This window comes from Dromaius novaehollandiae, chromosome 1 (assembly GCF_036370855.1).
Source record: "Dromaius novaehollandiae isolate bDroNov1 chromosome 1, bDroNov1.hap1, whole genome shotgun sequence".
NCBI classification, from domain to species: domain Eukaryota; kingdom Metazoa; phylum Chordata; class Aves; order Casuariiformes; family Dromaiidae; genus Dromaius; species Dromaius novaehollandiae.
In genome coordinates, this window is record NC_088098.1 from 90,626,523 (window position 1) to 90,638,767 (window position 12,245).

A 12,245-nucleotide genomic window follows, 5' to 3' on the forward strand; every position below is an offset into this window, starting at 1 on the left:
TAAGGTCAATCCCTAAACATTTCTATCTTCTTTTCATTCCCATTTCACATGGGACACGATCAGTTTTGCACCAGGGAGTCTTGATTAGCATCTAATTCATTACACATGAAATGGAAGATAACATATGATCAAAGAACTATGAGCTTTCTCCACAGATTTTTTCTACATTTAAGCATATGGCAGGACTGCTCTTCACTTAGAAGTTCTACCAACTTTCAAATAGGAACATCAGGTAAATCAATAACTGCATACCCTAATTATTGTAGGTACAATAGTATCCTACATAAGTAATAGTCCTACAAAAGTATTGTAGGACCCACCTAGTCTATTTTTCTTCCCAAACAAGAATAAGCTATACCAGAACAAGGAATTATATTCAAACACAGCTGCAACTGCTCTAAAAATCTTCATCACTTCTACTACAAGGAAAGCAACGTGATTCTTGAGTATAAAGATGCTCTGAATAAGATACAGTGTATGCGAAGACATGGGAAAAAGAAGCTTATCACAAGAAACAAAAATTAGGACTCCATAGTTCATCTGTTTGTATTCATGCCACATATGAAACCATCTCTCTCTGCATAAGTGGCTGCAGATGACTGAAGCACATACTGTGCAACTGTTTTTGAGAAGCAGTCACAAGGGGACTTAAAACTTTTACTTCACCACAAAATACAAAGAAAAATGAGAGACAAATAATGAGGTAATCAGAAAGGGAAAGAAGGTTACAGACCAATTCTGTGATGCCTTTTTTGTATTTGCCATTTTGCTCACATACCGCACAGGTTAACAGGTAAACAGTGTGTCCTTGATGAAGCACCCCAGCACCTTGGGCTAGCAGTTGTAATGCAAATCAAGTAATATCAATCTCTTTCCTTCATTTTAAACTGTTCATCACATTTCAGGTTTGTTGTTTTGTACTTTCTATTCAGGTATAAGCATAATTACTCTACCCCATCACAGACTGACAGTAAGCTGTACTAATTTATGATGAATTCTAACTAGTTCAAAGAGCATAACTGACTCAAACAAGTATAATCATTAAAAGAAGATGTATTGTCAAAATATTTTGTTGCCGTCATTACAACTACAGAGTGACGTCTTGTGCCATTTAAGATGTAGAATTTGGGGGGAATATGAAGTGCTGCATCAAGGAAAGGAGTTAAAAAAACTGTCTATGGGATCACAGCTGTACACTGTCTGAAGACAGGGAGACACTATTCCTTTTGCATTATTTCTAAAACTTCAGGAAGAACCTACTTTACTTTGAGCACATGTCCCAGTATCTGCTTTCCTCAAGAGCTGTGCAGATGAGCTAATTAAAGAGCAGCTTCCTGCACTTCAACATTTCAATGACAGAAACCATGTAAGATCTTACTGCCAATAGCAAAGGGATGGTAGCAGCATTTCTTATTAGGCTGCGCGGCATCAAGAATGCCTTTGCCTTGAGTCAAAATGAACTACTCTTCTTCAAGGAGCTCGATTTTATTATCTTAACTATTTTTCCATCTTCCTGCCAAGTAGTGGTAATTCCCCATACTGGGGAGAAACAACACCCTAGGTAATCATCCATAGCACTGTACAATGCACATGCTACCTAACTTTAGGCAAAGGCTTTTTTGGATTTGTAGACAAGACCTCCCTTTTAAACTCTAAAAGATTTTAAGAAGCCTTTTAACAAAGACACAGTAGCAACATTTCCATTCTCAGATTTCTGTCAGAGGTTCAGTTTGGACTCCAGCACTCCTGTAAGTCAGGTTTACAAGCCAGTGCAAGTCTCCTTCAACTGTATATGTTGAGTTACAAGAGACCAAGAAACATTCTTTAATACACCCGTACACTCTCAAGCATCTGATCAAGATGAGAGACTTCATTTAATGTTGCTGCGTATGTGCTAAACAAGAACACCAAATGACACACCATTCCAGGAAGGAAAAATTCAGTGTTTTTAATACTGTCTAGTAATCAATAAGTGTCAAGCAACTATTAGCAGCTCAGTCAAAGTAAAGTAGATGCTATTTTAAAAGTTATCAGCTCCCTTTACTCCTCCCTCACCTTCTTAAAAAAAAGATACACTGGAAATACAGGATTAATACAGCTTCAAATTCATATCAATAGCCTGATCCCACATTCCCAAAATAAGGTAAGTTTGGTGTTTGAGTAGTTCCATAGATTTTAGAACATTCATTGGTACCTTCTAAGGAAAACGTTTCTCTGCATTAGCTATCATCACTACATTAAAAAGTTAGCAATCACTGCTACACAACATTCTCAAAAATCCTCCGAAGTCACGTTATGGTGGTACCGAATAAGCCAGGCATAGTCTAATGCAGTAGCAGTTTCGACAAGTTAATGAATAACAGCAGCAGGTAACGCAGAAACAATACAAACAGTGAAGAAGTGAAAATACTTGCAAAAGTGAAAAACAGTAGTCTGCAAGACTTGTACTTAAGCTAGTTCTACACTGACAACAAGCGAAAACATTTTTACATTTATTCTAATGCAGATGCATCCAAGCTCTAACTCCTCTGTAGACAAGACTGCAGGCAATCTTGAGATTTTCTGCCAGAGTTTCACTCAGCTTATCCCATAGGTCTAGCACCAGTTCACTCAAGCCACTCAAGCCCATGTGAAAGCTGACTGTCATTTGCTGTTTCATCCATACAGACATGAATGTTTGGGACCACTTGTCTCAAAGAAGTTCTGTGAGCTATACTAGGTTCACAACTGTAATTCAGAGATCAAATAAGACGACTTTTTAGGAGGAGGCAGGGAAACAAGCAATAAATGGGACTAGTCAGTAAACGGCAGAGCCAGCAACAGAGATCAACAGGAGTTTTCATTTGCCAGCCAGATACTACATCTAATCCAGTAAAGGGACAGGAGACCATGATTACCTAATTCCACGTCACACACAGCAGATTACTTCACTTTGGGTCCACCCTCCAAAGACTGATGAGAAAGCAGACAGAAGGCTAACACCAATCATGGCACCTGCCTTCAGTCTTGCTCTAGCACATCCCAGTGACACATTATGTAACTTGGCACCATTAAAGGAATGCAGAAAGCAATCAACCAGCCAAGGAGGAACCAGCTGTATAAGTCAAAATCTATTCACTGACTGAAAGACAACAAGCTTCACATATAAACACATTACAAACTCCAGTGCCTAAATGGATTTGAAGCATACAAAAAAATATCAGTCAGCGGATGATACTCGTCAGTAAAGTTCAAGGATTAAAGATAGCATAAAAAGAAAAACAGATCTGCACTTGTTCCCTTTGTTTCTTCACAGTTAATTGGAATTATAAGTGTATTTATAAAGATAAAGATATTTCTATTTATTTCTCCCATCAAAAATGCAAGTTAATCCATTAAAAAAAAAGTATTACAAAACAATTCAGTCATACTATTTAAAACTCCAGCAATACTGAGCACTTGTCTTGGTTACAGTTTGTTCCAGAACATGACCAGCACTAGAAGAAAAAGACCTGAAGACTTGAGATTAGGGAGTCAATAGCTATCATACAAGTTGTCTATCCAGTTTTCCAGTAGAATCAGCTCTACACAATGTCCAATGTTAAAGCCTAAATCAGTTAAAGAAAAAAATAAAGTGAGGGAGAAACAGTACAAGTCTTTGCTTGTTGCAATACTAAGACAACAAACAACTACAGAATTCCACAACTGACACAACCAGAGATCTGAACTTTTGGGGCATCTTATCAAGTTTCTTACTACTTAGTTTCTGATAAGCTGTCAGTCCCCAAGCTGCCAGGAGAAAACATTTTCAGTCTCTCACAGCTTAGGACTGCAAGTTCTTCATTACATATAAAATATTGGTCAGAGGGAGGGACATTAAAGTCCCCCTCTTCCTTCTGCAGCTGCTTATTTTCTCTATCCCAGCTGGTACATTTCCATAGCAACAGTAATCCAGTGTTAGTCAATCTAGTTGCATTCACTACAATTAAGTTGTTGAAGAGTTAAAATGGAGTAAACACAGACTTCTGTCAAATTCAAACTATATCTTACACCTAGACTAGACTATGAAGATATTCATATTCTTCTCAACTTCCTTTTCTCTCTTATGGGAATGTGCACAAAGATGAAGCAAAGCAGGAAGTAAAGAAGAATGACCTAGTGGCAGAGCACATGACTTGGTCATACAGTCTCTGAATATTAAAACACTCCACTGTTACCTAGGGCTCCATTTTTACCACCGAATTGACAAGTATTCCAGTTTTCAGTCTCACAGCAACATAAAAACACAGACCTGACTGCCCAAGAAAAGTAAAGCCTCACTCAAATATCTGGTGTAGAGGCCCGCTGAAAACTCTCCTAAGGGCTAAATCAGTGCAAATCAGAGTACCAGTGCAATCACTGCTTATGAGCTGATCAGATGACAGTTTCTGCACACAGAGCTGCCAGTTACCACCTGAAACTTTTTGAACATTTCCACAATCCACAGACAACCTAGAAAACACTGGCCTAGGCCCCTAAGTCTAGGCTGTGTAGGATCCACATCAGAATCTCTGACAGAAGCCCCCATCTTCCAGCCTACCTCACAGAAATCTCAATTTACTTCCACTCCAACCAGCCCATCATCCAACAAGCAGCACATTCACCCCACTCCTCAAACAAGGGGACAGCAATAGCACCAGTCTTTTCCCCAAAGCTTACCCTGCATAAGTTCACTCTGCCTCTGGAAAGGGGGTCACCTTCACCCCAGGAGCAAAGCAAACCGCTGCAGGCCAATTCCAGAGCAGGGGATCACCACCGCCCCTAGCTGCCCTCAGCGGCGAGCTCCAGCACCACCCTTCACACCAGGCAGCACTCACCACAGGCACATCCACCCACAACTCGAGGGGGCAACGGCACCCAGGCTGTGCAGGTGGGGGCCACCCCCCTCCTGTCTCCTCACGGGCGCCAACGCACGAGCTAGGGCGCTGCCCCCCACTCCTAGCCAAAGGGTGGGAGGCAGCGTCTCACCTGGAGGAGCACGGCCAACAGGACGCACAGGTACACCTGGTAGGACCCCATCTGTCCCACCAGCGGGAACGCCTCCTCCACCTCCATCCCGCTCCCCGCCTGCCGCGCAGCTCCTGCGAGCAGCCGCCGCGCAGCGCATCCCCGACTCAGCCAGGGGCGGGGCGCGGCGCGACGCAAAGCAACGGCCGAGCCCTCACAGAGGAGGCGGAGGAGGAGGCGGAGCAGGAGGAAAGGGCGGGAGGCGCGAGGCAGCGCTAGCGCGCACGCGCCGAAAAGCGGAGCTGGGCGACAGTCCGGCCAGGGACGCACGCGCAACCACTTGCCACCCCCACCGCGACCGGAGAGCGAAGCGGAAACGTAACGGTCGCGGTGTGCCGTTGCGACCGTTGGCGTATGCGCACGGGGGGGCGGGGGCTCACGCGCTCGCCTGGCCTCTATTGGCTGCCGGTGGAGAGGGAGGCGGGCGGTGGTGCGGGGTGAGCGGGGGGTCTCCGGGCCGCTGCTTGCAGCGAGTGGACGCAGCGTAGGGAAGAGAGGTGCTAGGTGGGGGGCTCCCCATGAGCTGGGGCAGCTCCGGTGCCGTTTTTTTGAGAAGGGGAGGGAGAAAGGGGCGTTATCTCCGGATCCCAGCTCTAAAGGTGTGCCCTGCACACCTTTGCGAGAGGGCTGCTCTGAGCTCACGCTGGGAATGTTGCTCCAGGCTTTGTAGCGTTCCCCTGCACCAGGTTATCCAGTTTCTTTGTGAGAGCACAGTCGGGATCTGGAGTTTCAGCAGATTTACACCTTCATAGGCCAGTGTTAGCCCTGTGCCTGAGGAGCTGTGAGCATAGTACCTGCTACTTAAGTTCTGTAAATTCTGTAGAAAAGGCCTCTAAATGCTGAGGTACCTCAATGGTGGGATCTTCTGTTAGCATACCTCATAGCATGCCTGCTGTTTAGTGGAAAGAAAACATATTTGGAATGAGATTACTGTATAGATGCTGCTACAGTTAAGTTCTGGTCCTACCAGAATCATGTTGTTCTTGATCTAGTTCCTGTTGAGGACAGACCTCTGTTATGACTGTCTTCATAAAACTGTAATATTTGTTGTTATGTGTTTTATGAAAACCATTTGCTTTAGAGAGCCTGCATTGTAAACATGTGACGGAAGTTCTCATTTGGAAGCAATGGGGCTGGATTGTAAGACCAAAGTATGTGAAATCTACTTAGTGGGAAGGGAGGTAAACACATCCGTGGCAGGCTGTGCAGTGCACAAAGAAAAGAACAGTATTCATGCAAAGTAGCCATGAACTTTTCACAGTCCACTTTCATTCCATCTTTACAATAAAACACCAACAATATAAACCGACTTAGATTGTTGAGACTTTTTTCCTACTAAGAAGTAGCAGCAACATCTTTACTTTTTTTTTTTCTTTAATGAACAGCTGGGGAAAAATGAAGAGAACTGTGTTGTGTGACGTGACCTATAGGACCATGCCAGGAGCCTGGGGAAATAATATCATTTGCTTGCTATAAAAATCTCAACAAATTGACAAGCGTCAAAGCAATTTACTCTTAATGTGAAATTCACCTTTGCCCTAAGTACTTCTTTTCATATTTGAGGCTTCGTACAGATTGATTAAAGGCAAAACAGCAAAGGATTTCTGAAATGTCAGGACCTTTCTGGTGTTCATCCAGCCCCACTTGTTTCATTTTATTACTCGGCTAAGATGCAGAGGGAGCTGTTCTAGTACTTAGGACGCTCTCATTGCCTCTCCCCTTGCACCTTTTCCACCCTCCCAGTCAATTCAACTGCACCGTATGGCAATTGCAGCTTTAATTAAGCGCCAAGGAAAGTTGTTGCCATGTACTCTCAATCCCACCTCAGCTCAGAAGTAAATTTGAGCAGTTAGGGGAAGGAATATATAGATTTTGCTCACCCCAAGTCAGGAGGCGGAGGGATGCTGTGCAGGCATACATGTATTGCCTCCCAAATCTCTGTGCTTCTTTCAGCCTCCAGGTATTTCTCCTCTCCTCTCTCTTGTTTAGGACCTCAAGTATTCCCACATGGGAGGTTTTCTTCCTATGTTACCTGCTTTCTCGCAGACAACCAAGCTACAGGATCTGTCTACCACCTGGGCAGCAATTAGAACTGGTAGTTCTCTGCTGTGTTTGCCTCCATGTGATGCTCCCTTCCAAGTGATGCTCTTTTTCTGCTCCTGCCATGGCTCTGCTGAGATAATACCTCTAATTCCTGCAGCCTCCAATCCTGACTGCAACAAGGATACAGGGTAGGCTTTAGGCATGCCCATACCATGCAGCAAAAAGCAGTGCCTCACACCCAGGCAGGGGAGATGCAGAGAACAGCTACTGGGAAGCTGTTTCCTCTTGTCTGGGTGATTCTTTCTCTCCTGCAGCTACTGTGGCCACGCTTCTAAGTCTTGGTATTACTTTAGCATTCAGCTGGAGGTAGGTGTTACACACCTGGACTAGGGGCCAAGAACCATATAGCCATTAGGAAGCTAAATAAATTCAGTCCTGAGAGTGGCTGTACTGTACAAACTCATGCATGGCACCAGAATGTCTCAGTTTTGGCTGTCAAAGGTTGTGTAGTTTGTTCACTTCTTCAGGAGTCTCTACATTGCTTTCTGTTACACTGGGGCAGATTATGTGGTGTCACATGCTTCATCACTTATACAGGCTTACCTTTCTAGTGCTGTCCATGTCTCAGCTGTGACTGAGCCCCTCATACCCCACTCTGCTCTAAACTTAACTGATTTTGGTCACACCCCAAAAATGCCTGATTTTAGCAGGGATTTGGCTTTTCAGGTTTTGCACTAAACCCAGCAGATTTCTGACCTCAGTGATGGCAGAAAAGTGTCAGTCTGAAGGATGGGACTTGGCAGGAGTGGGTGCAGAAGATTTGCCTGTGTGACACTGACCAAAGGTATAAAGCAAGGAACCCAGCTGGAGTGTAGTAGGGAAGAGAAAGAACTGTCTGAGGTGAAGTAAAATACCATTGACCATCACCCTAAAGCCCAAGCACTCAGGTCACCTCACATCATATTCTGCAATGACCATCTGGTGAATTTAGAGGAAGACGGGCTTTTTCATCTTTCTGATTTTTACCAACACTGAAGGGTCTCTGCACTGTTGTTTTGGAATGGCTTGGATGCAATGTTCAGAAGTTTCAGTGTTTCATTGACATAACGATAGGGCTGCACTCAACTTGGCCAACGATCTCTCCTCACTGGAGTCCTCAGATCTTCCCAGAGTGCTATTGTCTGTGAAGTTCATTAATGTGCAATTTGGTCCCTCCTCCTCCACATTAATAACCATGTCAAATAAGAATAGTCTTAACAATCCTGTCTGTGGGGAATTTTTCCTTTAATGAGTGAGTCAGGCTTCTTACTCAGACATAAATATGGTATCCCTTAGGTTTTCCCACATCTCTCCTAACCCTTCTCTGTTACTGCTGCTTTGTGGTTTTGTTGCACTTTAAATGTTTACATGTCAAATTCATGTAAGAACCGCAAATCAGAGAGCCATATGGCTTCTTTTCAACCTTTCTGAAGTAATCGTTTCATGTATGTTCAGCCCCTTTCTCTCTGTATATATTGACAGTCCAGAGTATTCAGAACAGTAGATCTATGTATATGCAAAAGAATTACCCTAAGCTAAATTCTTCTCAAAGAAAAAGAGAGAGAAAGAAAAAAAAAAAAAAAGCCATCTTAGAGCTAGAAACCCATTCCAGTCCATTGCAATTGTGTTTCCCACTTTGTTGTATTAATGCACAGTAGTTTCTGACATGGCTGATAATTTTGCTTTGGGAACGCAACCAGTAATAATTTGAAAAGAGACCTTAAAAGAACTATTGATGTTCCCATCGTTTAGCTGGGGATTTACGACCCATTCAAAGAGTGGCCACACAGATCATTGATTCAGCACTTGGCACAACTGAGGAGATCTAACGCTGATCTTCTGCTGATAGAAGAAGTTTCAGCTTGGTTACCCAGGTACAAGCAAGCTGTGACACTGCTTAGCCCAGGCTGTCAAGGATGCTAGAAGAACAAGTGTCTTCAAGTGGACGCTGGAGAAGTACACAGAAGGAGAGTCCACGGAGGTTTATCAAATGCAAAGAGGAACCACCTCTGGCTCCAGAAAGTCCCTGAGACACAATCACTGGAAGCTGATATTTGGAGGAAGTACTTCCTATATTCTTATACTCTTGCCTAGGCATCAGCTTTTGGCTAACTGCAGGAGATGGGGTGTTGTGCAAGAAGGACCTTTGCTCCTATCCTGCACAGCCACTTTTATGTTCTTGTGCTTCTTTAGGTTCCCATCCCCTCAACCCACAAGAGGTTTCCACTGCATCAGCTGAGCGAAATGCTGAATTGAATGACTAAGCTCTGTCTGAGGCAATGAGAAGTTCTTGCAATAGTCCTTGTCAAGGGCTTTTTGCATCTTTTCCCTCCAGGTGCAGAGAAAGGTGGAGGAAACTTCTTCCATGAGAATATAAAAGGATTACAATTCAAAAAACCAGTTACTATTAAACAAGCCTAAGGTTAAAGGAGGGTTCCTCCTTCATGACAAAAATAAAGCAGAGGTTCTCTTGTTCTTCTGGCTTGGCCTGTTCTACACCAGCATGACAGGAACAGTCAGAGAGGTTTTTTGGTACCTGCCAGAGTGGTTGCCTTTGCTGGCTTCTTACTGTGGAAAATTAAGATTTTTTTCCAGCCAGACTAATCAGCTGTGTGTTGCAGCTGGCTTACCCCATAATACTATGCAGAGCTAGCATATGGCTCATTACAATACACCCTGACTAAGTGTTCAGCCAAACAATCCTCCAAGGCATTTTTGCTTCTCTGATGTGCTGTTTGCACTTTTTGCAAACAAAGCAACAAACAATTCCTTTGGAGGCACTTTTCAATTTTAGATGAGGCTTGAGGATGCTGAATTTCTGGCTGAGCTGTGAATGTTACAAGCTGATTCCCTGTCCCTCACTAGATGGACAGTTGTCAGTTGCAAACCAACTCCAGTTTAGGTTCCAAGGGAATCCAAGCTTTCCCACAAATTGTGCATCTCTGACAGCGGCCAGTCATGCTTGTGATGGCTCACCTGACCATGTCCCAGAGTGCAGATCTGTGTCCAACACCTGCCTTGGCCATCAGAGTCTGTAACTAGTGTCCTGGTCCTACTCCATTTCCCATCACTTAGACACTACCTGTAGTGTCTACCCTGTGCTGGGAGCTCTGGTTTCACCACTAACCCCTTCATGAAGTTCAGGCTGAGCGAAAGATTTTATATACCACACTTTTTTGTTTAAAGCATACATTAGAGATTTTAAAAAAGAAAAAGAAAAAAGCCCTTGACAAGGACTGTCACAAGGATTTCAGCTATTCGCACCCCAGGAGTGCCACATAGTGCAGTACTGCTATTCTGCTCAGTATATCTGGACCCCATGAAGATTTTCTAACCACTGCTGCTTGCAAATTATCAGAGGAGTAACCTGTCCTTCAAAGGCAACTCTAAACTGCAAAATAAGGCTTTTGGTGCCTTTCTGCCTTCCCAACGGTGAGACAAATTAGGAAAACCCCTCAGGAATGAAGGTATAAAGACAGCCAGGCATCAAGGCAGGCACCCTGTGCATCAGGTAGAAGCTCAGTCAAAATTAGCAGAAGTTTGGAGACATGATAGCACTGTGGCAGCAGCATGGAAAGTCTCATGAGGCCCTGCTTCTCTGACCTGCTGGGTTTGCACAGACTGTCCTGTGCTAGATGAACTAGCTCTGGCTTGTCCAAAGTATGATCCACTGAACTCTATAGACATACCTTAACCTTAGGCTTCTGCACAGAAAGAGAAAGCATCCGTGTGTGAGGGGATTCTGCATTTCTAGCTCTAGATTTGGGAGGTAGGGGGTGCTTATTATGTTAATAATCAGGGTGCTTAATCTCATTACAGCAATTCTGTAGGTAGTAGTAGTAGGGTGTTTCTCCAGCCAACAGGAATGCACGCAGAGGTCTTGGGGACATCCTTTCTCCAAAGAGCTTTGGTTCTCAAGAGCTCTTGGGATGATGTAGAAGCATCTACAAAAAAAGTGTTCAAAGGGAAGCCCTTGCCCAACAGCACCAGGAAGAGGCAGTGCACAAAATCAGGGTTTTGCAGAGAAGAATGCTTTTGAAGCTTGTGCAGCCAGGCAATTGAAAAGGAGAATTTCAGGTTCTTCCCAATATCCAAGGAAACAGCAAGTTTCAAGTCATCCTCTTGTTCAGGCATTCCAGTTCATATCTGGGGAAAAGAAAGACACCAAGCCCCTTACCTAGAATGGCATTCCAGAGAAACAGCTGGCTTTGCTCTGGTGCTCCCAGACAACTGCAGTCAGAGGGGATCTCTTAGCCATGCATACTACTAGTTTGTGTTTCCCCACAAGACTTGTATGAGTCAAACTTTGTCCCCAAAATTTACAATCTGATGGAAGACGTGGGTCAATGAGAGGAACGAGTGACAGTGAAACACGAAGACGGTAATATGAATCCAAACAAATACACAAGTTAGCTGGATGATGAAAGCATGGAGACAATATGTTTTACCACTAAAGTAAATGGTACAATACAAATAAGATAACTGTGCTGGCACTGAACTACCCATTACAGCTAATAAGTACTGGCAGATTTCCCTGGGCACTCAGGTGGACAGAGGTCCTGAGGAAGGCTTTCAAATGGAGTGGCTTTGAACTATATAGGATTTCTCCAGTAGAGGCAATGGCAAGAACTGTTTCATATGCTCAATATGAAAGTGAAGGGAGTGTGATAACGGTTATTACAATGCCCTGGCAATGGGAAAGGTCCTCAACTGGCTATATCCCAAGGACCTCAATGGCTGTTCCCTCCTCATGAATGCCAAGTGACCAAAGTGGCATTAGGACTTACTCAAGGAGAGCACAGAGAAGCCACAGAATGAAGGAAGATGGGGCTTATCAGAAAAGTGAATAAACACCTGTTGTAAGGAGAAGGAACAATGCAAAAAGTAGTGATGAGCTTTCGAATGTCCCTGATGTGGTGAAAAAGCAGCAGCGCACTGCAACACTCAGATTATAGATGGGTAAGGATATGGTCACACCACCAGGCCAGTCTCAGAGGGTTTCAGATGATGGCCACAACACACCACTGACAAGTCTTCCTGCTCACCTTCTAAAGGCAACCTCAGGCAGCCTGGAGGTCTCATCTGGGACCTTCCCATATGTTCAGGTTCAGGACAACCCACAAACCACTGCAACAGGA

General features: G+C 44.0%; 1 protein-coding gene across 2 annotated transcripts in view; it reads right to left on the reverse strand.

Annotated features, from left to right (window-relative positions):
* SLC22A15 (solute carrier family 22 member 15) overlaps positions 1–5,200 on the reverse strand; it is a 43,903-nt gene extending 38,703 nt beyond the window's left edge. The window contains exon 1 of one of the 2 annotated variants that reach the window (XM_026110563.2): positions 4,987–5,200. In XM_026110563.2, coding sequence (XP_025966348.1) covers positions 4,987–5,073 — 87 coding nt within the window. In that variant the 5' untranslated portion in view covers positions 5,074–5,200. The remainder of the gene's footprint in view (positions 1–4,986) is intronic. The other variant, XM_026110562.2, reaches the window with a different exon arrangement.
* Positions 5,201–12,245: the final 7,045 nt, after the last annotated feature.